Raw genomic sequence first — 27365 nt, forward strand, 5'->3', positions numbered from 1 at the left:
CCTTTCCCCTGACTGTAACCCAGCTACTCTTGTCCTGTACCTTGGGTGTGGTTACCTCCCTGTAACTCTTCTCTATAACCCCCTCTGCCTCCCGGATGATCCGAAGTTCATCCAGCTCCAGCTCCAGTTCCCTAACACGGTCTCCAAGGAGCTGGAGTTGGGTGCACTTCCCGCAGGTATAGTCAGCGGGGACACTGGTGGTATCCCTCACCACCCACATCCTACAGGAGGAGCATGCAACTGGCCTAGCCTCCATCCCCTCTTACCTTACAGAATATAGCTGCCCTGTGGACCAACTGGACCTCCGCCCTCCGACTCTGCTCCCAGTCAGTTGCACTCTCTGTAAACTCCTGGCTCCCTTCTCACTCTTTGAGGAAATGTAGGAAACAAAATGAAAGGAACACCTTACTCCCTCCTCACCCAACTCCCTCAGTCACCAAACTCTCACTATAGCACTCAAATGCACCAAATTCAGCACTCAGTGAAAACAAAGTCTGCACTGTCGGTGGATCACATTTATACTGTGAATCTAGCCTCTGAAAACTGGCCTAATCCAATGAACTAACGGTTCGTCCCGGATATGGAGAGATTTTCTGATTAGAAGAGGTTGAGTTGTTTGGGCCTGTACTCATTGGAGTTGAGACGAATGAGAGGTGACCTTTTTGAGACATAAGCATTCTCAGGGGGGTTGACACGGTAGATGCTGAGAGGATGTTTCCTCTTGTGGGAGAGTCCAGGACCAGAGGGCATAATCTCAAAGTAAGGGGTCTCAAATTTAAGACAGACATGAGGCGACATTTCTTCTCTCAGAGCGCAGTGAATCTGTGGAATTCTTTAGCTGTGCAATCATTCTGTCTCTGGAGTTTAACCATAAAAAGGCAAAGGTGAAGGTGTGTTTACCCGGATGGGCCACTTGGTGGCGCAGTGGCTCTTTCACTGAGGGGCCTTGAGTTCAGACACATCCCAAACAGGACTGGTGAGAAATATCTGTCTGGGAAAGGGGAGAAAACTGTGTAATCGGGGAAATGGAGCGCTGCCGATGGGCCTGAGAGAAAGGAGTTCAGACAAGGCTTATTTTCTTCATTTTTCATTCAATATTTATTAAAATTTCAGAGAAAATATTCCACAAAAGTTTATTTTGAAGTTGACGAAAGGAAACATAACGATTGAGGGTCACAGTGAGAACAGAACACATACCCTCTGAGCTGCCAAATGTATGTACAACTGTAACAGGCACCAGAAAGAGAGAACAGGAGCTCAATATAAAGGGAAGGCCAAAGTTATGAGTAAGGAACGAGATAAATTACTTTACTTAGATATTGAGGGAAATTATTAGCTACAATTACATTACAGCCAAAATTATCTCGTACATTTCAAACTGGGAAACAGAAATACTGTCCAAGATTGTCTCAGTTACAGATGCAGAATAATAAACTGAGAAGATTTTACTGTTAGAGTCACCAAGAGGAGATATTGTATTTGTGTCACACAGAGATCATAATAAACAGCTGAGGAAAATCTACAGCGTCCGAACGTCAACCGATCACTTGATCTGTAAAAGAGAGAGAAAATGATGAAGCAGATGTTTATGATCTGGGACATTGATGTTAGAGTTTTTAATCAATCAAACATTTATAGATTTTTTTAAACGGCTTCTGTCAGTTTGAAGTGTGAGTGGATTGAATCTTCTCACCTTCACCAGAGTGACTGCAGCGCTGTAGGAAATGCTCAGGAAGAACAGGGTGATGAATGTGGAAGCGGTTGTCCAGATGTTCCCGTTATCATCCTCATCGTCTTCAGTCCAGGTGTGCTCTGTGGTATCTATGAGGATAGAGCCAAATAAATATAATTAGATTGTTTATTAATCCACGATTTATTTTTAATATTCTCGTTTCATTTTCTCCCGCTGCTAATTCATTCTTTAATATATTTCCATTGCATATCTCCTGTTGAGTTCATGACACTCAGAAATTGATGTCTTTAACTTTTTTTTTCTAATTAAGGGGCAATTTAGCATGGCCAATCCACCTACCCTGCACATCTTTGGGTTGTCGGGGTGAGACCCACGGGTCATGGGGAGAATGTGAAAACTCCACTGGGACAGGGACCCAGGAGCGGGATCAACCCCAGGTCCATGGTGGCGTGAGGCAGCAGCGCTAACCACTATGCCACCGTGCCGCCATTGCCTGACGTTTCTGTTTGTTCCTTAGCTTTTGTGTCTGTGTCGATGCGAAATTCCGTGTTTTGATTTACTCCTCTGTTGTGTGTCCAGATGTCTGTGTAGGTTCACTGTGTGTTCATCGTGTCAATGAGTATTGGTCTGTGTATTTGTGTGTCAGCGCCTGTGTGTGAATTTTTTTTTTTTCATAGAATTTACAGTGCAGAAGGAGGCCATTCGGCCCATCGAGTCTGCACTGGCTCATGGAAAGAGCACCCTACCCAAGGTCAACACCTCTACCCTATCCCCATAACCCAGTAACCCCACCCAACACTCAGGGCAATTTTGGACACTAAGGGCAATTTATCATGGCCAATCCACCTAACCTGCACATCTTTGGACTGTGGGAGGAAACCGGAGCACCCGGAGGAAACCCACGCACACACGGGGAGGATGTGCAGACTCCGCACAGACAGTGGCCCAAACCGGAACTTTGTTTGTCTTCTGTCAATGTGTATATATGAGTGATATATTGTATGTATATGTGTTGAAATCTATGTTTATATATTATTGCCTGTGTTAATATGTGTTTATACTTTCCTGTCTAGTAATATATGTGTTAATGTGTCTTTTTGCGTTCAACATGCATGCCAGTGTCTTAATGTTTGTGCCTGGATAAATGCGTTTGTGTGTGTGTGTGTGTGTGTGTCAATGCGTGTATTTCATCATAGAATCATCATCATATAATCCCTACAGTGGAGAACGAGGCCATTCGGCCTATTGAGTCTGCACCGACCCTTCGAAAGAACACCCTACCGAGGTGCACGGTGCACGCCCTGCCCTATCCCCAGAACCTCGTAACACCACCTAACGTTTTGGGAGCGAAGGGGTGATATAGAGTGGCTAATCCACCTAACCTGCACATCTTTGGACTGTGGGAGGAAACTGGAGCACGCGGAGGAAACACGGACACAGGAGAGTGTGGAAACTCAGCACGGACAATCACCTGAGGATGGAATTGAACCCGGGTTTATGGCGCTGTGAGGCAGCAGTGCTATTTGTGCTTTGATGTTTGTTTATAACTATCTATTGCTGTGTATTGACGCCTCCGTGTGTATTCATGTGTGTTTGTATGAGCGTATGTACGAATCTGTTAATATGTGACTACGTGTGCCCATTAGTGTGTTAATGTGGATTATTGTCTCTGTTTTAATGGAAATATTTCTGTCATTGTGAAATTGTGCGATTGTGGGCGGCACGGTAGTACAGTGGTTAGCACTGTTGCTTCACAGCGCCAGAGTCCCAGGTTCGATTTCTGGCTTGGGTTCCTGTCTGTGCGGAGTCTGCTCGTTCTCCCTGTGTCCGTGTGGGTTTCGTCCGGTGCTCCGGTTTCTTCCCACAAGTCCCGAAAGATGTGCTTGTGAGGTAATTTGGACATTCTGAATTCTCCCTCTGTGTACCCGAAAAGGCGCCAAGAGTGTGGCGACTAGGGGTTTTTCACAGTAACTTCTTGCAGTGTTAATGTAAGCCTACTTGTGACAATAAACATTATTTTTACTATTATGTATATGTTATTGCTCACAGTTGTGTTTCATATTCTTGTGTCAGTCTGCGTGTATGGTTTTATATGTTTGTGTTTGCATATTTGTGTATCTGTGTGGACATGTGGATGTATGTGCATGTTTGTGCATGCCGGCCTGTGTGTGTGGATTTGTGCGTGTGTGTCCACGAGTGTCTCTGTGTACATAAACGTGTGCTTGTTTGTGTTTATGTGCCTGTTTGTAAATTTTTGTTCATTTATGTGTATATGTATGCATGTGTTTCTATGTGTACATATATGTGTGTGTTTGTGTCTGTGTGCTCATGTATATGGTTGTGGGTGTGTGTACATGTGCCTGTATGTTCAGTGTTTGTGTCTTTATCTGTCTGTGTATTTGTATCAGCTGCCTGTAGCTTTGCCGGTTGTGGGTATTATTGGTACCGATGTCGAATATGTTGAACTTTCTGCTTATAAATGTGTTTTCTGTGAGTTGCAAGCTGACATCATTGACCTAATGCAAAAATACAAGGAAGTGTCTCAGGAGAGAACAGCGAAAACCCAGGCAGAATTTAATCACCAGTCTGGATTTGGATTTTGGGAAATCAGTTGTCGCATATGGATAAGAGGAACAAGGGTGCTGAAGAAAATTATGTTGCATGAATAGATAGTTTAAGAACATCTTTAGCATGATGGGCTTTTAAAATCTTCAGCCAGTAAGCTACAAGCCATCTTGTAATGTCAGTAACTGAGTCCTTAGTGTAGAGACACATCCACTCCCAAATTCCCTGCTTGGGGAGTAGGTGGATAGTGATTTAATAGTCTCTCCCTCTCTGGCCAGCTGAACAAATTCTCTTTGGGTTCCCCCTGCTAAAGAGGTGGAGATACAGAGAGTTCACTCATCACCTTCCTCCTCTTTTGGTCGGGAAAGTGGAGGTAAAATGGGTTTATAATGCCCATCCCTCTCTCTCTGTTGGGGAAGTGGGCGGACAGTGCATTTATTTAGGCCCTCCCCCTCTCTTTGTTGGAAGCGGCTGTACAGTGAATTAACTAATGCCCCAGCTCTTTGGTGGGAAAGTGGGGGTACAGGGTTAATTAATGCTCCTCTCCCACTATTTGTTGGGGCGTGGTGATACACCGGATTAACTACTGCCCCCCATGCTTTGGTGTGGAAGTGAGGGGTATAGTGGGTTCACTAAGTCCCTTCCTCTTTGTTAGGGAGTTGGGGTGCAGGGCATTAGCGAACGTCCATTCCCCACTCTCTGTTGGAGAAGTGGGGATGCAGTGGATTAACTATAACCCCTCCCCCTCTCTGTTTTGGGAAGTGTGGTTGCAGTGGATTAATTTATGCCCCTTCCTCTCTCTTTTGAGGAAGTGGCAGTAGAGTACATTAACTAATGCCCCTCCTCCTGTCACTGTTGGGGTCGTGGGGGGACAGTGGATTAACTAACGCCCCTCCTCCTGATTTTGTAGGAGAGGTGGAGATATAATGGATTAAACATTTCCCTTTCCCCTCTCCGTGATGGGTGATTGTTGGTCCTTGTTTCTGTTTGATTATCAATTCAGTTCCCAGTGGGTGTGATGTAGCAATTTTAAGCTGACATCAATTTTAAAGGGATGGGCAATGGGAGAAGCAGGAACACCGAGATCTAAATGTGATGTGTTTGTCTGTCTGAAATGGGAAAGTGTCCGATTTCTCCTCAGCGGGAAGAAAGTCAATGAATATATTTTGTGAATCCTGCAATGAATGAATTTTACTCTGTCTCCAACCCAGGGTGTATCTGAGCTGGGAGCTCTGGTTGTATCTGACCTGGGGCTGGGACCTGTAGAAATCTTGGTCTCCTTGAACAGATCTAATATCAGCAAAGTCGAAGCTCCATTAATTAAGCGGCTGTACATTTAAATCACAATTGGAGGAAAAAAACCTTTATTATTTTTAATTTAGTTAGAGGTGCAATTGACAGATTCTCATTGACATGAATTAACGGTGTCCATCAGAGCGAGGGAAATGTTCACAAAACTGGGTTTACCGCTGGATTTATCAACCGTTCTGTTGATGATCTTCAAGGGGATGGCTTCATGTCCCACCACACAGGAGTAAGAAGCGCCGCTGGCCCACTCCTCCGCTGCAATGGATAACAGGCTGTACATGAAGAAGGAGCTATTGCCGTTCTCCGCCATCACCTCGGTGTTCTTGTAGTTCCCGGGATTCACCGGCTTGTCATTGACGGTCCACTTGACGAAGATCTCTCGGGGGGAGAAACCTCTCACTAAGCAGCTGAGGGAGACGAATCTCTGAGCGGAGACGTCTTCAGCCGAGGGCAGGAGGACAGAGACGGACGGTTCCCGCGGATTGGGATCTGCAGAAAATGTACAATAAATGTAAATAAAATGGGGAATTCCGGAGACAATGGAACCGCGGGTTAGATGTGAGAGAAATGTGTTTTGTGTTGGATTTTAAAGGTTTCCATTTCCCAGTTTGGGATCTGTCCGGTTTCCCAGCTCGGAGCTGAGGTGGACACAATCCTTTACCCTGAGAATTTACGGAAGTTGAATTCGAAAGTTTCAGAAAGTGTACAGCAGGGAAACAGGCCATTCGGCCCGACTGTTCTGTGCTGGTGTATAAGCTCCACTCCAGGCTCCTCCCACCTTACTCCCAGAGGATTGTAAAACTGCCAATGTAACACCCTTATTCAAAAGGGAGGGAGACAAAAACAGGTAACTATAGGCCAGTGACCTTAACATCTGTCAGTGGGAGACGGTTCGAGTCCATTATAACGGATCCAATCGCTGAGCATTTAGAAATACTCAATATAATCAACAGAGTCAGCGCGGCCTCTTGAAGGGTAAATCATGCCTGACAAATTTAGATGGAGAAAGACTGGAGAAAGCTGAAGTAACGGGGGAATTGAGGGTCCTCGTGCAGAAACCACACAAAGCAAGTTCTACAGGGAATGTTGACATTTATTTCAAAGGAAATAGAATATAAACATGGGGAAGTCTGGTTAAAACTATACAAGGCACTAGTTAGTCGACACCTGGTATACTTTGAATAGTCTCGGTGCCCTTATCTAAGGAAGACAGATTGGTTTTGAAGGCAGTCCAGAGAAGGATCACGAGGTTGATCCTGAGTGTGGAGGGATTTTCTTAGCAGCTGAGGGTAACTTTGCTGGGTTGTACTTATTGGAGTTTAGAAGAATGAAGGCGGCTTAATCGAGACATGAAAGATTCTCAGGGACCTTGGTAGGATAGACGCTGAGTGGTTGTTTTCCCCTGTGGGAGTGTCTAGGACCAGAGCGCAGGATCACAATGTAAGGGTTCGCCCATTTCAGACCGAGATGAGGTGGAATTTCCTCTCTCAGAGAGTAAGACCATAAGACCATAAGACATAGGATCGGAAGTAAGGCCATTCGGCCCATCGAGTCCACTCCACCATTCAATCATGGCTGATTTCAACTCCATTTACCCGCTCTCTCTCCGTAGCCCTTAATTCCTCGAGAAATCAAGAATTTATCAACTTCTGTCTTGAAGACACTCAACGTCCCGGCCTCCACTGCCCTCTGTGGCAATGAATTCCACAGACCCACCACTCTCTGGCTGAAGACATTTCTCCTCATCTCTGTTCTAAAGTGACTCCCTTTTATTCTAAGGCTGTGCCCCCGGGTCCAAGTCTCCCCTGTTAATGGAAACAACTTCCCTACGTCCACCCTATCTAAGCCATTCATTATCTTGTAAGTTTCTATTACATCTCCCCTCAACCTCCTAAACTCCAATGAATATAATCCCAGGATCCTCAGACGTTCATCGTATGTTAGGCCTACCATTCCTGGGATCATCCGTGTGAATCTCCGCTGGACCCGCTCCAGTGCCAGTATGTCCTTCCTGAGGTGTGGGGCCCAAAATTGCTCACAGTATTCTAAATGGGGCCTAACTAATGCTTTATAAAGCTTCAGAAGTACATCCCTGCTTTTATATTCCAAGCCTCTTGCGATGAATGACAACATTGCATTTGCTTTCTTAATTAAGGACTCAACCTGCAAGTTTACCTTTAGAGAATCCTGGACTAGGACTCCCAAGTCCCTTTGCACTTCAGCATTATGAATTTTGTCACCGTTTAGAAAATAGTCCATGCCTCGATTCTTTTTCCCAAAGTGCAAGACCTCGCACTTGCCCACGTTGAATTTCATCAGCCATTTCTTGGACCACTCACCTAAACTGTCTAAATCTTTCTGCAGCCTCCCCACCTCCTCCATACTACCTGCCCCTCCACCTATCTGAGTAGTGAAGCTGTGGAATTATTTAACCCAGGGGCGTAGATTCTGGGTTGTTCAGTATGTTCAAGGTTGAGAGAGACATATTTTCAATCAGTAAAGGCATCAAGAGATTTGTGGATAAGGCGGGAAAGAGGAGTTGAAGATTATCACAGCAGATCAGTCATGATCTCACTGAAGGCTGGACCGGTGTTGATGGGCCCAATGGCCTACATCTGCTCTTAGGTCTTGTGGTCTATAGTCTCGCTCCATCTAAACCCAATATCACTACATTTAATTCATTGCCCATTCATCTGCTTATCAATTTCCCCCTTAAACACTAAACGCCCAGAGTATTTAGTTAGTGGAATTACCAATCCGAATGGACCATAAATACACTGAATGCTAAACACTGACCGCTGCACTGACACTAGAAATAGACACAATGCCTCACTTATTGCTTCAGTCTCACCGCTCACCTATTTTTTTGTGGATTGAAATTCTTAAAGGAGTTGGCAGGTCCTGGTGGCTCGCCACACAGTCAAACACAGCCCCACTCAGCCAGGCTTGTGTCGAGATGTTTAATTTGCTGACCACACTCTCAGTATCTGCCCCAGGCTGGTCGGCAATCTCTGATTTCAGCGGCTTCTTTGCTTCACTCCAGGACACGTTGACTCCATAAGGAGCATTCGAAATGACGCAGGTTAAGGTTACAGTCGCCTCCAGTAAGACCTGTTCTATTGGTGGTGGCAGTATTGTTACTGAGGCAACAGTGCAACCGGAAGGATCTGCGAATGAAAAAAGTGGAAATCAACCCAAGTTTTATCTTCAGAATCAGGACAGCAGTATTCAGCCTGAACTCTAAATGGGAATAAATCAACCTCGAAACATCAACCTCTAAATAATCAACTTCGAAACATCAACCTCTAAAGACCGCCTTTAATCTTCTATATGCAATGGAAAACCAGTTTGCTTTGTGAAAACTATTCTCATTGTGAAATACAGTCAGCCCCGATATCATTCTAACGAATCAGCATTTCAGCATTCCCAATACAAATATTCCATTCCTGATCTCAGGAACGAAGTACTAGCGGTTGATCCATAAATAGGTTGGATGAACTTTCCAACACTTTCCCCCAGAGCTGTTATCAGTTAAGTGTTTGAGACACCCACTGACTCAAATATAATCAGCTGTCTCAGGATAAAGCTGGTATCAAGTCCACCAGGGGCTGGTTTAGCACGGGGCTAAATCGCTGGCTTTTAAAGCAGACCAAGGCAGGCCACCAGTGCGGGACCAATTCCCATACCAGCCTCCCTGAACAGGCGCCGGAATGTGGCGACTAGGGGCTTTTCACAGTAACCTCATTTGAAGCCTACTTGTGACAATAAGCGATTTTCATGTCATTCATTCACCTCACTCACTAAATTACTTCAAATTATAGGGATACAGTTATTTCCATATTCATAAAATCGTGAATGATAAGCAACCCTCATGCAGCTCTTACATCAGAATGAAACACAAACTACATGGCAGTAAATTAGAAGTTGTTCTGTGCTTTGCACTAACTTCAGTAAATTCCTGATTTGGATTAACATCAGAGTGCAGGATGATTTATTGTTTCCCCTGTTTGAGTCTCTTACCAGAGGCGGTGATGTTTTGACTTTGTGTGACTCCTTGGTGAGTGACCTGGCAGGTATAGACCGCTTTGCTGAACCATTCCCCAGCGGAGACTGTCAGCCGACTGCTCGCCGAGAAGTTCCCGTTCACTTCACAGGGGGGCGAGGTGTCAAATCCTGAACCCATGGCTTGTCCATTCTTCAGCCACATCACCGTCATTGACTTTGGATGGAAATCGTTGATTGAACAGACCATGGTTGCAAATTTCTTGCTTGAGATTTCTTCATTGGAACTCACGGTGAGGAGAACATTTGGAGTGTTGACTCCGCCTTCAAGAAACACAAGTGAGACATTTCTTGAAGAAGATGTAACGAATAAAATGACTAATTATATTTGAACAGTTTCTCTGTGGTCACTATTTCTCGCAGGAATCAGAACTATGCAGAGAACCATAAATGTGTTATGACCAAAGATGTAAATAAAGTAATCAAAACATCTGTTTCTCACAGATTCCACAACACTTACATTTCATTCCAATGCTCTTGTCTGAGCCGCTGTGTCGAACCTCACAGCTGATTTCGCTGCATCCCCCCTCTGACTCGGTGATGGTTAGCTGGCTGCTCAGGGTGTAGGTTCCCTTCTTGTTTCTCACTGACGGGTATTTCTTAACTCCAGTGGTGATCAGCTGCCCATTTTTCTTCCAGGTAAGGCTGGTGATTTCTGGGGAGTAATCCATCGCTAAACAGCCGTAGGTCACGGAGCCGTCGTTGTTGTTTTGCTGACAGGAGGAGACCAGGCTGTAGAGAGTGGGCGGAGACGGTGTTGCTGGGAAAGAATGGCCCATTCAACAAGTTAGACTCTGTTATTTGTGATCTATAAGTTACCAAGCACATCAAAATGTGACGATGCATTTATCCTAACATGTTCTCATTAACTGTTACATCCATATTTCAGCGTCTATTAGTTCTATGATTTGAGAATCGCCATCTCTTTGCATCCCTTTCTCCGTTTCGAACACATACAAAAAAAATAACATTTGATGCCGCCTGAATGGTGTAACTGTCATTGGATTGAAGGAGAGGAGCAGAGGGTTTCCCCCATTATTTCAGCTACCATGTAAAATAAAATAGAAATGTCACCATAGTCCCGGAGACTGCCCTTTCCTTCTGAGAGCTGACTCGTGGTGATTTAACCTGAGGGTTACCACACCTCAGGCGAGGGGCAAGGTTGAGAATGGGGGTCTTTATGAATATCCTCAGCCGGTACAACAATTGAATCCGCGCTGTTGGGATCGCTCTTCATCACAAACCAGCCGTCCAGCTAACTGAGTTGTGTACGTCACAATCCAGCTAACTGAGCTTTGTACGTCACAATCCAGCTAACTGAGCTGAGTACGTCACAATCCAGCTAACTGAGCTGTGTACGTCACAATCCAGCTGACTGAGCTAAGTACGTCACAATCCAGCTAACTGAGCTGTGGACGTCACAATCCAGCTAACTGAGATGTGTACGTCACAATCCAGCTAACTGAGCTGTGTATGTCACAATCCAGCTAACAAAGCTGTATACGTCACAATCCAGCTAACTGAGCTGTGTATGTCACAATCCAGCTAACTGAGCTGTGTATGTCACAATTCAGCTAACTGAGCTGTATACGTCACAATCCAGCTCACTGAGCTGCGTACGTCACAATGCAGCTAACAGAGCTGTGTACTTCACAATCCAGCTATCTGAGCTGTGTACGTCACAATCCAGCTAACTGAGCTGTGTACATCACAATCCAGCTCACTGAGCTGTGTACGTCACAATCCAGCTAACTGAGCTGTGGACGTCACAATCCAGCTAACTGAGCTGTGTACATCACAATCCAGCTAACTGAGCTGTGTACGTCACAATCCAACTAACTGAGCTGTATACGTCACAATCCAGCTAACTGAGCTGTGTACGTCACAATCCAGCTAACGGAGCTGCGTACGTCACAATGCAGCTAACAGAGCTGTGTACTTCACAATCCAGCTATCTGAGCTGTGTACGTCACAATCCAGCTAGCTGAGCTGTGTACGTCACACTCCAGCTAACTGAGCTGTGTACGCCACAGTCCAGCTAACTGAGCTGCGTACGTCACAATCCAGCTAGCTGAGCTGTGTACGTCACACTCCAGCTAACTGAGCTGTGTACGCCACAGTCCAGCTAACTGAGCTGCGTACGTCACAATCCAGCTAGCTGAGCTGTGTACGTCACACACCAGCTAACTGAGCTGTGTACGTCACAATCCAGCTAGCTGAGCTGTGTACGTCACACTCCAGCTAACTGAGCTGTGTACGTCTCAATCCAGCTAGCTGAGCTGTGTACATCACAATCCAGCTAACTGAGCTGTGTATGTCACAATCCAGCTAGCTGAGCTGTGTACGTCACACTCCAGCTAACTGAGCTGTGTACGCCACAGTCCAGCTAACTGAGCTGCGTACGTCACAATCCAGCTAGCTGAGCTGTGTACGTCACACTCCAGCTAACAAAGTTGTATACGTCACAATCCAGCTAACTGAGCTGTGTATGTCACAATCCAGCTAACTGAGCTGTGTATGTCACAATTCAGCTAACTGAGCTGTGTACGTCACAATGCAGCTAACAGAGCTGTGTACTTCACAATCCAGCTATCTGAGCTGTGTACGTCACAATCCAGCTCACTGAGCTGTGTACGTCACAATCCAGCTAACTGAGCTGTGGACGTCACAATCCAGCTAACTGAGCTGTGTACGTCACAATCCAGCTCACTGAGCTGTGTACGTCACAATCCAGCTAACTGAGCTGTGTACATCACAATCCAGCTAACTGAGCTGTGTACGTCACAATCCAACTAACTGAGCTGTATACGTCACAATCCAGCTAACTGAGCTGTCCATGTCACAATCCAGCTAACTGAGCTGTGTACGTCACAATCCAGCTAGCTGAGCTGTGTACGCCACTCTCCAGCTAACTGAGCTGTGTACGCCACAGTCCAGCTAACTGAGCTGCGTACGTCACAATCCAGCTAGCTGAGCTGTGTACGTCACACTCCAGCTAACTGAGCTGTGTACGCCACAGTCCAGCTAACTGAGCTGCGTACGTCACAATCCAGCTAGCTGAGCTGTGTACGTCACACTCCAGCTAACTGAGCTGTGTACGTCACAATCCAGCTAGCTGAGCTGTGTACGTCACACTCCAGCTAACTGAGCTGTGTACGTCACAATCCAGCTAGCTGAGCTGTGTACATCACAATCCAGCTAACTGAACTGTGTATGTCACAATCCAGCTAGCTGAGCTGTGTACGTCACACTCCAGCTAACTGAGCTGTGTACGCCACAGTCCAGCTAACTGAGCTGCGTACGTCACAATCCAGCTAGCTGAGCTGTGTACGTCACACTCCAGCTAACTGTGTACGTCACAATCCAGCTAGCTGAGCTGTGTACATCACACTCCAGCTAACTGAGCTGTGTACATCACAATCCAGCTCTCTGAGCTGCACACGTCACAATCCAGCTAACGGAGCTGTGTACGACACAATCCAGCTCACTGAGCTGCGTACGTCACAATCCAGCTAACTGAGCTGTGTACGTCACAATCCAGCTAACTGAGCTGTGTACGTCACAATCCAGCTAACTGAGCTGTGTATGTCACAATCCAGCTAACTGAGCTGTGTACGTCACAATCCAGCTAACTGAGCTGTGTACGTCACAATCCAGCTAACTGAGCTGTGTACGCCACAATCCAGCTCACTGAGCTGTGTACGTCACAATCAATTTGTGTTAAAAATGTTGTCTCTTCATTTGTATCTTTGCAATTTGGGAAATTCCCTTTGTTCAAACTGACTGATCCCCCCCCCCCCCCCCCCCCGCCCTCCTCTCTCCATTTCACTACCCCCATTCCCCAAACCAGAGAGTAGTGTCTTTGCTTCAAAAATACCTTCGGAATGCACATTTATATAATTACAATAAGGTTTTACATTTGAGTAATTGCAATAGTCTCTCATTTTAGGATCATGAGGGAGTCGGCCATTCAGCCGGTCGAGCCTCCTCCCCCAATCAATAAGCTCCTGGCTGTGCTGATTGTGGTGTTAACTCCACATTCCGCCTGTCACTGAGACCGGGCTGTCTGCAATCCCCCCGCACCCCGCCCCGCGCTCCCTGTGCGTCCCCCATCTCTCTGCGGTTCCCGCTGGATCTCTGCACCTTTCTCCTGGTCCCTTCACTTTCGTTTAGCTCTCTGCTCTTTTCCACGGCTCTCTGCGCTTTCCTCCGCATCTCTGCACTTTCTCTCGACTCTGCATTTTCTTCCTGCTCTTTAGTGCTTTGCCCAGGTGTGCTGCACTTTTCCCAGTTCTTTGTGCTTTTCCCGGTTCCTGGATCTTTGTGCGGGCTTTTTGAGGTTTTCGCCAGCACTGTGCGCTTTACCCCGATTCTTATCGCTTATCGCCCACTCCATGGACTTTCTTCCGGCTCTCTGCACTTCCCCCGGCTCTGTGCTCCTTCACCCTACTCCCTGCATCTTTCCCCGGCTCCCTGCATCTTTCCCCGGCTCTCTGCGTCTTTCCCCGGCTCCCTGCCTCTTTCCCCGGCTCCCTGCCTCTTTCCCCGGCTCTCTGCGTCTTCCCCCGGCTCTCTGCACAGCCCCCGGCTCTCTGCACCTTCCCCCGGCTCCCTGCACCTCCCCCCCCCCCCCCCGCGGCTCCCTGCACTACCCGCCCCCCCCCCCCTCATCCCCCGCCCCCGGCTCTCTGCAGTTCCCCCGGTACCCTGCACCCCCCTCCCCCCTTGGCTCTCTGCAGTTCCCCCGGCTCCCCGCACTCGCCACCCCCCCCCCGCCCCTCGCACCCCCACCCCCATCCTGCTCTCTGCACCTTTCCCTTGCTCTCTCCACTTCTTGCCAACTCTTTGTCCTTTTCTACGACTCTGTGTGTTCCGCTGCATCTCGGTCTATTCCCCTACATTTCTGTCCTTTCCCCTGCATCTCGATGCTTTCCTCCCAACTCTGCCTTTTCGCCGCCTTTTTGTTCTTTTCCACCGCCTCGGCGCTTTCTCTCGGCTCCGGAGTCTTTCCCCGGCTCTCTGCACTTTCCCCGGCTCCCGGCAGTCCCGTGTCATGCAGCCACATTCGGGCGCCACTCGTCATCAGTTTCGCTCCAGTTCTCCATTCCTCTCTCGTTGCAGCCGCTCCCTTGCCCATTTCCTGGGCATGAGTGAGAGAGGATGAGTGAGTAACTGAGTGAGGGTAGGAGAGTCAGTGTGGGTGAGTGAGTAACTGAGTGAGGGTAGGAGACTGAGTGTGGGTGAGTGAGTAACTGAGTGAGGGTAGGAGAGTGAGTGTGGGTGAGTGAGTAACTGAGTGAGGGTAGGAGAGTGAGTGCAGGTGAGTGAGTAACTGAGTGAGAGTAGGAGAGCGAGTGTGGGTGAGTGAGTAACCGAGTGAGGGTAGGAGAGTGAGTGTGGATGAGTGAGTAACTGAGTGAGGGTAGGAGAGTGAGTGCAGGTGAGTGAGTAACTGAGTGAGAGTAGGAGAGCGAGTGTGGGTGAGTAACTGAGTGAGGGTAGGAGAGTGAGTGTGGGTGAGTGAGTAACCGAGTGAGGGTAGGAGAGTGAGTGTGGGTGAGTGAGTAACCGAGTGAGGGTAGGAGAGTGAGTGTGGATGAGTGAGTAACTGAGTGAGGGTAGGAGAGTGAGTGTGGGCGAGTGAGTAACTGAGTGAGGGTAGGAGAGCGAGTGTGGGTTAGTGAGTAACTGAGTGAGGGTAGGAGAGCGAGTGTGGGTGAGTAACTGAGTGAGGGTAGGCGAGTGAGTGTGGGTGAGTGAGTAACTGAGTGAGGGTGGGAGAGTGAGTGCAGGTGAGTGAGTAACTGAGTGAGAGTAGGAGAGCGAGTGTGGGTGAGTAACTGAGTGAGGGTAGGAGAGTGAGTGTGGGTGAGTGAGTAACTGAGTGAGGGTAGGAGAGTGAGTGTGGGTTAGTGAGTAACTGAGTGAGGGTAGGAGAGTGAGTGTGGGTTAGTGAGTAACTGAGTGAGGGTGAGTGAGTTGGGTGATTGAGGATGTATGAATGTTGATAAGTGGCGGATCAGGGGTGACTGACTGAGGGTAGGTATGTCACCGAGGACGAATGAAGGGTGTGTGAGGGAGAGTGAGTGAGACGCAGAGAATGAGTGACGCTGGGTGAGTGAGGTTGTGTAGTGAGAGTCAGTGAAGGTGAGTGAGCGAGGGTCAGTGAGTGAGGGTGAGTGAGTGAGGGTGGGTGAGTGAGGGTGAGTGAATGAGGGTGAGTGAGTCAGGGGGTCGACTGCTGGTGAGTGAATGGAGTGGGTGAATGAATGAGGGGGGAGTCAGTGAGCGTGGGTGAGTGAGGGTGAATGAGTGAGGATGGTTGAGGGACGATTGAGTGAGGGTGGGTGAGTGAGAGTGTGTCAGGGAGGGTGGGTGAGTGAGAGTGTGTCAGGGAGGGTGGGTAAGTGAGGGTGGGTGAGTGAGGGTGTGTCAGGGAGGGTGGCTGAGTGAGGGTAGGTGAGTGAGTGAACGTGAGTGTGGGTGGGAGAGTGAGCGAGTGTGAGCGCCTGAATGAGGGTGAGTGAGGATACGTAGGTGTTTGAGGATGAGTGAGTGACGGTAGTTTACTGAATGAGAGTGTGTGAGGGTGGGTGAGTGAGTGTGTGTGAGGGTGAGAGTGACGGTGGGTGAGTGAGAATGTGTCAGGGAGGTTGGTGAGCTGAGGTGGGTGAGTGAGAGTGTGCGAGGCGTGTGAGTGAGAGTGTGTGAGGCGTGTGAGTGAGGGTGGGTGAGTGAGGGTGGGTGGGTGAGTGGTGGTGGGTGAGTGAGTGAGTGGTGAGTAAGGGTGGGAGTGAGGGTGTGTGAGGGTGGTTTACAGAATGAGGGTGGGGGAGTGAGGTGTGTGAGGGTGGGTGAGTGAGAGTGTGTCAGGGAGGGTGGGTGAGTGAGGGTGGGGAGGGTGTGTGAGGGTGTGTGAATGAGAGTGTGTCAGGGAGGGTGGGTGAGTGAGGGTGGGGGAGTGAGGGTGTGTGAGGGTGGTTTACAGAATGAGGGCTTGTGAGGGCGGGTGAGTGGGGGTGTGTGAATGACTGAGTGAGGGTGAGAGCCTGAATGAGGGGGAGTGAGGGTGGGTGTGGATGGGTGGGTGAGGGTAGTGAGGGTGGGCGAATGAGTGTGGGTGGGTGGCTGAGTGAGGGTGAGAGTTAGTTTGGGCGTCTAAGGGTGAGTCAATGACAGTGAGTGTTGCTGAATGAGGATGTGTGAGTGTGTGTGTGAGGGTGTGAGAGTGAGGGTGGGTGAGTGAGAGTGTGTGAGGTGGGGGAGTGAGTATGGGTGGGTGTTTGAGGAGGAGTGAGTGAGAGTGTGTGAGTGAGGGTGAGAGTTAGTTTGGGCGTCTAAGGGTGAGTCAATGACAGTGAGTGTTGCTGAATGAGGATGTGTGAGTGTGTGTGTGAGGGTGTGAGAGTGAGGGTGGGTGAGTGAGAGTGTGTGAGGTGGGGGAGTGAGTATGGGTGGGTGGCTGAGTGAGGGTGAGAGCCTGAATGAGGGGGGGGGAAGGATGGGTGGGTGTTTGAGGATGAGTGTGTGAGAGTGTGTGAGTGAGGGTGAGAGTTAGGTTGGGCGTCTATGGGTGAGTCAATGACAGTGAGTGTTGCTGAATGAGGATGTGTGAGTGTGTGTGTGAGGGTGTGAGAGTGAGGGCGGGTCAGTGAGAGTGTGTCAGGGGGGTGAATGACGGTAGGTGAATGAAGGTGGGAGTGTGAGTCTGCGTGTGAGGGTGGTTAAGGAAAGGTGTATCATTGAGGATGGTTGAGTGAGGGTCAATGAGTGATGGTGAGAATGGTGAGTGAGGGTACGTGAGTGAGTGTGGGTGAGTGATCATTCCCAGGTGCTCCCAGCCCATTGGGACGATGTTTCTTGGGACGAATTTCCGCTCAGGCTCAGCTTTCTGTTGCCTGTTGTCCACAGCCGAGCTGCGGGATCCTCCAATCGGGTCCACCACCCCCACCTCCTCCTCTTCCTCTCCATCGATCCTGTCCTGATTCTCCACATTGATCAGCTTTCAGTAACACCGGCTGTGTACAGTCAGACAGCAGTGTAGATCACTGGGCAGCTGCTTTAATACTTTCAGTAACACCGGCTGTGTAAAGTCAGACAGCAGTGTAGATCACTGGACAGCTGCTTTAATACTTTCAGTTACACCAGCTGTGTACAGTCAGACAGCAGTGTAGATCACTGGACAGCTGCTTTAATACTTTCAGTAACACCGGCTGTGTACAGTCAGACAGCAGTGTAGATCACTGAGCAGCTGCTTTAATACTTTCAGTAACACCGGCTGTGTACAGTCAGACAGCAGTGTAGATCACTGGACAGCTGCTTTAATACTTTCAGTAACACCGGCTGTGTACAGTCAGACAGCAGTGTAGATCACTGGACAGCTGCTTTAATACTTTCAGTAACACCGGCTGCGTACAGTCAGACAGCAGTGTAGATCACTGGACAGCTGCTTTAATACTTTCAGTAACACCGGCTGCGTACAGTCAGACAGCAGTGTAGATCACTGGACAGCTGCTTTAATACTTTCAGTAACACCGGCTGCGTACAGTCAGACAGCAGTGTAGATCACTGGACAGCTGCTTTAATACTTTCAGTAACACCGGCTGTGTACAGTCAGACAGCAGTGTAGATCACTGGACAGCTGCTTTAATACTTTCAGTAACACCGGCTGCGTACAGTCAGACAGCAGTGTAGATCACTGGACAGCTGCTTTAATACTTTCAGTAACACCGGCTGCGTACAGTCAGACAGCAGTGTAGATCACTGGACAGCTGCTTTAATACTTTCAGTAACACCGGCTGCGTACAGTCAGACAGCAGTGTAGATCACTGGACAGCTGCTTTAATACTTTCAGTAACACCGGCTGTGTACAGTCAGACAGCAGTGTAGATCACTGGACAGCTGCTTTAATACTTTCAGTAACACCGGCTGTGTACAGTCAGACAGCAGTGTAGATCACTGGACAGCTGCTTTAATACTTTCAGTAACACCGGCTGTGTACAGTCAGACAGCAGTGTAGATCACTGGGCAGCTGCTTTAATACTTACAGTAACATGGGCTGTGTAAAGTGAGACAGCAGTGTACATCACTGGGCAGCTGCTTTAATACTTTCAGTAACATCGGCTGTGTACAGTCAGACAGCAGTGCAGATCACTGTGCAGCTGCTTCAATACTTTCAGTAACACCGGCTGTGTACAGTCAGACAGCAGTGTAGATCACTGGGCAGCTGCGTTAATACTTTCAGTAACACCGGCTGTGTACAGTCAGAAAGCAGTGTAGATCACTGGGCAGCTGCTTTAATACTTTCAGTAACACCGGCTGTGTACAGTCAGACAGCAGTGTAGATCGCTGGACAGCTGCTTTAATACTTTCAGTAACACCGGCTGTGTACAGTCAGACAGCAATGTAGCTCACTGGGCAGCTGCTTTAATACTTTCAGTAACACCGGCTGTGTAAAGTCAGACAGCAGTGTAGATCACTGGGCAGCTGCTTTAATACTTTCAGTAACACCGGCTGTGTACAGTCAGACAGCAGTGTAGATCACTGGACAGCTGCTTTAATACATTCAGTAACACCGGCTGTGTACAGTCAGACAGCAGTGTAGATCACTGGACAGCTGCTTTAATACTTTCAGTAACACCGGCTGTGTACAGTCAGATAGCAGTGTAGATCCCTGGGCAGCTGCTTTAATACTTTCAGTAACACCGGCTGTGTACAGTCAGATAGCAGTGTAGATCCCTGGGCAGCTGCTTTAATACTTTCAGTAACACCGGCTGTGTAAAGTCAGACAGCAGTGTAGATCACTGGACAGCTGCTTTAATACTTTCAGTAACACCGGCTGTGTACAGTCAGATAGCAGTGTAGATCCCTGGGCAGCTGCTTTAATACTTTCAGTAACACCGGCTGTGTAAAGTCAGACAGCAGTGTAGATCACTGGGCAGCTGCTTTAATACTTTCAGTAACACCGGCTGTGTAAAGTCAGACAGCAGTGTAGATCACTGGGCAGCTGCTTTAATACTTTCAGTAACACCGGATGTGTACAGTCAGACAGCAGTGTAGATCACTGGGCAGCTGCTTTAATACTTTCAGTTACACCGGTTGTGTACAGTCAGACAGCAGTGTAGATCACTGGGCAGCTGCTTCAATACTTTCAGTAACACCGGCTGTGTACAGTCAGACAGCAGTGTAGATCACTGGGCAGCTGCTTTAATGCCGATGTAATTTCATTTTCCACAAAACAATTTAGAACTGGGACAATGAACATTCCTGCGACTTAACGGATTTTCATTTTGTAAATGGGATTTTTCTGCCCGTAAAATTCTTGTCATATTGTGTCAGAGAGAGTGTGTTGTGTTTATTCATTCTTGTGATGTAGGCGTCCCTGGCTCGGCCAGCATTTATCTCCCATCCCTCATTGCCTTTGAGAATGTGGCGAGCTTCCGTCTTTAACCATTGCCGTCCATGTGCTGTTTCCCCGAGTCAGTTACATGATTTTGAACCAGCGGCAGTGCAGGAACGGTGATATATTTTATAGTCATGATGCTGAATGGCTTGGGATTGAACTTCCAGTTGGTGGTGTTCCCATGTCTCTGCTGTCCTTGTCCAGGTGGCCGCTGTCATGGGTTTGGAAGGTGCTGTCTAGGGAGACATGATGAGCTTCTGCAGCGGATCTTTAAATGGCGGACAGGCTTTGGGGAGTCAGCAGATGAGTTTTTCACCGCAGGATTCCTCACCTTTGATCTGTTCTTCTGGCCTCAACATTTATATGACTCGTCCAGATCACTTTCTGGTCCATGTTAATCCCCAGGAGGTTGTTAGTGGGGATTCAATGATGGTAATGCCAGTGAATGTCAAGGGGCGGTGGTTAGATCCGTTCTTACTGGAGGTGGGCATTGCCTTCAATTGGGTGACTAGACTGTTACTTACCACTTGTCAGCCAGAACCGGATAGAGCCTCCATGATGCTTTATTTAAAGGTTTATTTAGTGACTGTACAGCTGCAAATTGTGCTGAGCATGATGCAATCATCTGCCATCAACCCCTGTTCAGACCTGATGATGGAAAGAAGGTCATTGATGAACAAGCTGAAGATGGCTGGACCTTGGACACTGCCCTGAAGAAGTCTCGCAGTGATGTCCTGGAACTGAGCTGATTGGCCTCCAGCAATGGAATCCATCCACCTTGGTGCTGGTTGTGACTCCAACCAGCGGAGATTCTTCCCCTGATTCCCATCCATTCATTCTTTGGTTGGGTTGCTTGAGGTCACACGTTTCAATGCTGCCTTGATTTGGCGGCACGGCTGCACAGTGGTTAACCCTGTTGCTTCACAGCACCAGGGAACCGGGTTCGATTCCCACTTGGGTCATTGCCTGTGTGGAGTCTGCACGTTCTCCCCGTGTCTGGGTGGATTTTCTCTGGGGGCTCTGCTTTCCTCCCACAAGTCCTGAAAAACGACCTGTTAGTGGTTTGGACATTCTGAATTCTCCCTCTGTGTACCCGAACAGGCGCCAGAGTGTGGCGACTAGGGGCCTTTCACAGTAACTGCATTACAGTGTTAATGTAAGCCTACTTGTGACAGTAATAAAGATTATTATTTTTATTATTGATGTTAGTTCAGTTGCTCTCACCTGTGTATGTGAAAGTGTGTGCGTATCTGAGTGTGTGTGTGTGTGAGGGAGTGTGGGGGTATGTGTCTGAGAGCCTGTGAGTGTGTCCATGCATGTGTCTGCATGCATGTGTGTGAATGCGTGTGTGTTTCTGCAAGAGATGAATCAAGAGAGTGGGAGAGAGAGAGTACACGTGTGAGTGTGGGTGTGAGAGTGTATCTGTGTGTGAGGGAATATCTGCGTGAGAGAATATCTGTGTGTGAGAGCGCGATTGTGTGTATTTATGCGAGCGAGTGGATGTGTGTGTGTGTGAGGAGCAAAATAGTGTGCACAGGAGAGAGACTGTATGCGCAAAATTGTGTGTGTGAGAGCATGTGTGTGAAAGAGTGCTTTCACAAGAGAGCATGTGTGAGAGAGCATGTATGCACCAAAGCATGTGAGTGAGACAGCATGTATGTGAGAGAGCATGTGTGCGAGAGATCACGTGTGTGAGAGCATGTGTGTGAGAATGTGTGTGAGAGAGGGTGTAACAGAACATGTGTGAGAGTATGTGTGCGAGAGAGCATGTGCGTGAGAGAATGTGTGCATGGGACAGCATGTGTGCAAAAGAACATGTGTGTGAGAGAGCATGTGTGCGTGAGTGCATGAGTGTGAGAGAGCATGTGTGAGAGAGCATGTGTGTCAGAGAGCGTAAGTGCAAGAGAGAATGAGAGAGCGTGTCTGTGAGAGAGCTTGTGAGTGAGAGAGGGTGTGTGTGTGAGAGAGTGAGTGTTTGAGAGAGCATGTATGTGAGGGAGCAAGTGTATGAGAGAGCATGTGAGTGAGAGGGATTGTGTGTCAGGGAGCGTGTCTGCAAGAGAGAATGAGTGTGAGTGAGCACGTGAGTGAGAGAGTGTGTGCGAGAGAGTGTGAGTATCAGAGCGCATGTGAATGAGAGAGCATGTATGCAAGAGAGGATATATGTGTGAGAGAGCAGGTGTACAAGAGAGCATGTGTGTGCGAGAGGCCGTGTGTGTGAGAGGCCGTGTGTGCGAGAGGCCGTGTGTGTGAGAGAGCGTGTGTGTGAGAGAGCGTGTGTGAGAGAGCGTGTGTGTGAGAGAGCGTGTGTGTGAGAGAGCGTGTGTGTGAGAGAGCGTGTGTGTGAGAGCATGTGTGTGAGAGAGCGTGCGTACGAGAGACCATGCATGTCAGAGAGAGTGTGTGAGAGAGAGCGTATGCGTGAGAGTGTGTATGTGTGAGAGAGGGTTTTTGTGTGAGAGAGATGTGTGTGACAGGGCATGTGTGTGCAAGAGATAATGTGTGCGAGAGTGCATGTGTGTGAGAGTGTGTCTGTGAATGATTGTGTATGTGAGTGAGATTGGTAAAACGTGAAAGAGAGAGTGTGTTTGTGAGAGAGTGTGAGAGAGGGAGATTGTCTGTGAAGAGAGAGAGGGATAATGTGCCTGTGTATGTGAGAGAGTGAGTGACAGTCTGTTGGTGTGTGAGGGAGAGTTGGAGAGAGAGAAAGTTGGAGACAGAGAGTATGTAAGAGAATGAATGTGTGAGGCAGTGCGTGTGTGTGACCGAGTGTGTGTGTGAGAGACTGTGTGTTTTTGAAGAGCTATCGTGTATGTGAGAGTCTCTGTGAGAGAGAGTGTCTGTGTGTTTGAGGAATAGTCCGGGTTTCTGGGAGAGAGGGAGTGTGTGAGGGAGAAAGAGTGTGCGGATGAGAGCGTACCTAGTGTGTCAAATTTCACTCTGAAACACAGGGGAACGAATCATTCAAACTGCTTGATTCTAATTGATAAATAGTCAACTTACGACAAAATAAATTTAATAACCTCTTTGAAATTAAACTCATATTAATTTCAAACTCCCTTCGCCTTTCAGACATTTCTGGGCAAAATATATTTTCACTGAGAATGAACCCATTAAATATAACAGATTGAGGGGAGTTTAATGTCTGTGACAGAGATCCAGTGTTTGATAAGAAATAAACAAACCAGGAAACATTCACATTGGAAACTGATGACCTGATTTGATCCAATGTCTTAATTAAATACAATCAACAAAACAATGGAGGCGGGCCACCTATTCAACCGGAGCAAATAAATGTATTGTTTTCTAAATTATTTTCAGTACAATTAACCATTCTCCAATAGCTTTGATATCACACACCAGTATGCTACTCAATTGTAGCAGTTAATTTATGTTGAATTAGTTAGTACTAATGTCGCATTGCAAGTTATTGCCAATTGTCAATTAGTTGACCTGTCAGCTGATTTGTACTCTATAATATAAATAATAAAACATGGTTCTCTGTAATTCAAAACCTGCTCCTGCCTGAAATTTGATAAATAATTTGGATTTAATTAAATATTAAACTTCAAATTATCGGATGGAATAATTCAGACATGTGTAATATCTCATCTGTTTGTTAAAGTGGTATTCCCGAATTGATAAACTGTTGTAACTCGAAACTATATATATATATATAAAACAATAAAGTCCTTGGTAGTTTGTGATCAATAAAGTGTTTCTGAGATTTAATCATTCAGGCAATTCGAGTAACTTTATTATTGAAAATATTGCTGAAGAAAAGGAGATCCAAATTAATCAGTGCACAACTTAATGAAAACAGTTCAGTCAGATTCTCCACAGCCCTGAAACATGGTGAGAAAATGATCGAGAAATGTTCTTGTTCAATTTACGAGCTTGAGGCTCAGATATAATCTATTCTTCTATTGTATAATTTGTTTTATTTCTATAATGTTATATTGTGTACAGCACAGCTCTGCGAGACACGATGTTATTATTATTGCAAAGCTAATATTCTCCTTTTGTAATTAAATTAATCTCTTTGAATTTCAAGCTTTTACTTGTCAATCTCCAGCACTGTGCAGTATGAATATTCCTACAATTTAAATAAAATCATAAGAATAATTCCTGCACTGTCAGCGACTTCTGCCTCTGAGAAAACTCTATGATTAGGTTAGAGACAACTACAAATATTGAAGAGATAATATTCTTGCTGCTGCACATAATTAATACAATAACCGGGTAAATAAATTGCCAAACTGCAATATAAAACTCATATTTAAGTAACTGCAAACGAAATCAGAGAAATTAAAAATAATTCAAATATATCTTTTGTAACTGAACAGTGCTGTAAAATCAATATGTTATTATTAAAACAGTTTCAGAAATAATCACAAAATATTCCCAGCCGAGAAACTTTTCCGGTCATGCTAATGGTGTACAAAGCACAGCAGAATTGTGAAAGGAGATTGATGATTAATGATATTAATATGAAAATATATTTGGATAATATGGTGATAATACCGCATTATAATTGTTTGTCATATTAATTTTACTCACGAATTTGAAAACGGTTTAATTAAATAGTTTCAGACTGCAGTAACGAATTGCGTTCTTAATGACGCCATGGTTTAGTTTAATCAGTAATCAGTAGGTAAAATTTAAAAATGTCTATCAAATCTTTAATTCCTTTCTTTATTTTCGAAACCTGACGCGTTTACTCCCCACAATTGTGTTTCAAGGAGATTCAAACGCGCAAACCTTTTTACATTTAACCAGAAAACGTGTAACTGCTCAATGTCACCCAGTTTGAACAATGCAGAGACAACGTAGAAACAGAAAACCGCTTCACAAATTGTACTTATTCAAAGTCACCCAGACACACCATCTCCTCAGCAGCAAAAACACCAAAACTCATTGTAAGGACTGAACCCGTTTCATTGAGAAGCAGCTCAATTCTACATTCAACAGAATCAAATGTAACATTTCAAAAACAGCTGAATATCGAATCCAGCAAACCAGTTCGACACCAAATGTATGAATTATCAAACTAAATAGAAATACAGAACAACAGTAACATCATTGTGAGGATGTGGGGTATGTGCAAAATATTTTTGAAACTTTACCACATTTTATTCATGTTGGACCATATTTCAAACGCATTTAAACAGTTGACAGGAGAGATAAAAGCTGCATCCATCAACCCTACCAAGGTGGAACATTGAAGAAAAGCCAGACTGTGATTTCAGTAACAAATTATGTTCGGAAAGAGCATTTTAAACTGTGGCTTAGTTTAATCTGCAATCATCACTTTTAAAAAACACTCTAAAATCCTAACTGTTTTCCACCCACAATCGTGTGCCAAACAGTTTCAAATACGTATCTTATTTCATTCAATTACAAAACATGGAAACGCTCAATATCACCGAGTTTAAAGAATATAGAAACGCCAGAATCGTTTCACAAATTTTACTAATTCAAAATCACCCAGACACAATCTCCTCAGCAGAAATACATCAAATTACATCACCGAGAGGCTGAAACTCGTCTCATGGAGAACCAGCTCAATTCTTCAAACACTTTCAATAGAATCAAACAGCATTTCAAGAAAATTTATATCTAGAACCCACCAAATTCGCCTTTCAGCAAGTGAATGAACAATTAAAACAAACAGAAATATGGAAGAATATCATCAGCATTGTCAATACGCGGGAAGTGTTCAATAAATTGATACAGATACTTCAGCATATTTTGTGAATATTGGGTAGATTTCTAACACTTGTGCAGGAGGTGGTAAAATCTGCAGCCACCAGATGTCACCGAGATTAAACATTGCAGAAATACCAAACTGTTTAACAGGCGTTAGGTATTTAAAGTAACCCAGCCACAGTATCCTCAGCAAATAAACATCAAATCATAACAACCAGGGACTGAATCCCTCAGCAGAACCTTTTGTCAAGAGACAGAATAATTCCTTTTTCAGCTGAATCACATAAAGCATTCCAACAAAATCTCAATACAGAATCCAGCAAACCCGCAATTCAGTGAACGAATGCGTAGTTAAAATAGAAAAAATAAATAAAACATAGACTCAAGTAAAACAGTTCATAAATAATTGAATGATTCTTACCTGCAGTCACCGTCACCATGGTGCCTTGTCCCCAGTAGTCCATAGCGTCACAGTGTCACATTCCCTGAGCAGCTCCGTACAATAACCGGACCTGCACAAAATAGACAGAAATCCACCATTATTTTGAATATTCACAAACCAGAGACAAGGTAAAGGCACGGTAAATTTTCATTAAACTAGAATTGTACTTGTGGAGATCGCTTGCTGTTCAGAAATGACCCTAATGTTTTATATTTCAGAGTAACACATGATCATGTTCTTGAAATCACCAACTAACGAGTGAATAATTGTCACAGATTTCCATATTAATTATTGTCATTTTGTCAATGCTGGATATGAATAATACTTCACTGTAAATAAAGTTGGATTGTAAAAGCGAGCACTGAGCCAGCCTCAGTTAATTAGTGCTGAGGGGCTTTTTGTATTGACAGTAACTGCTGTGATCCAGTTATCACAGTGAGACACAGCGTGTCAAATACTGCGGCAGACTGTTAACTGTAAAATACAGAGATTTAATTTCACTGCGCGTTCAAAAAACTAACTCTGTCTCTTCCAAGAGCGAATCTGAGTTATTTCAGCTTGTCCTGGTCAATACATTTATAAAGAGGATCGGAACACTTTTAAACCCTCTGGGCACATTTAGCGTGTCGTTCCACAGAGATAAAGTGGAAGATTGTTGTACCTTTTCACAAACTAATATTGTGTTTTATTTAAGCCTCATTTAAGTTGACAATCCTGCTGTGGCCCTGATCACCAATTTGGACAAACTCTTTCACTGAGGTTTTTGTGTGAGGATGTCGCTGTGCACAGCACTGTGACCCACTGTAGTCACAGTGACAGACACCCGCACAAAAACTGCACCCACTCTCTGTTCAGCCCTGCCGCTCAATATTCACTTCAAATAGACGATTACTTCTGATCGAATTTACAATTTAGACAGCAGTTCATAAAACGCAATGCAAATAGACTTTCTCCAAGTATCAGAAATAATACAACGATGAGTATATCCAGGTCTGTAATTACTGAAACTGTTAACAGTAAACATCAACAGACAGAAGCTAATACTTTCAGATCGATTGGTTTGTTCGGTTTTACTGTTTAATTTTCCCTGTGTCAGTTATGTAAGAAGCAGCTTGTGTTTTGACTCTGATCACTGACATCAATATTACATTTGAATCAAGTACTGACCTTCAGGTTAAGGTGCA

The 27365-nt window shown here is 46.0% G+C and overlaps 1 gene segment (V, D, J or C); it reads right to left on the bottom strand.

The window, feature by feature from the left end:
* Positions 1-1126: 1126 nt before the first annotated feature.
* On the bottom strand, positions 1127-27365 carry LOC140418758 (Ig heavy chain C region, membrane-bound form-like). The segment is given in 8 exon segments: positions 1127-1552; positions 1694-1821; positions 5726-6055; positions 8425-8733; positions 9587-9892; positions 10089-10388; positions 26161-26251; positions 27349-27365. Coding segments are annotated over 7 exon segments (1425 nt in total).

This window comes from Scyliorhinus torazame, chromosome 5 (assembly GCF_047496885.1).
Source record: "Scyliorhinus torazame isolate Kashiwa2021f chromosome 5, sScyTor2.1, whole genome shotgun sequence".
Lineage (NCBI taxonomy): Eukaryota > Metazoa > Chordata > Chondrichthyes > Carcharhiniformes > Scyliorhinidae > Scyliorhinus > Scyliorhinus torazame.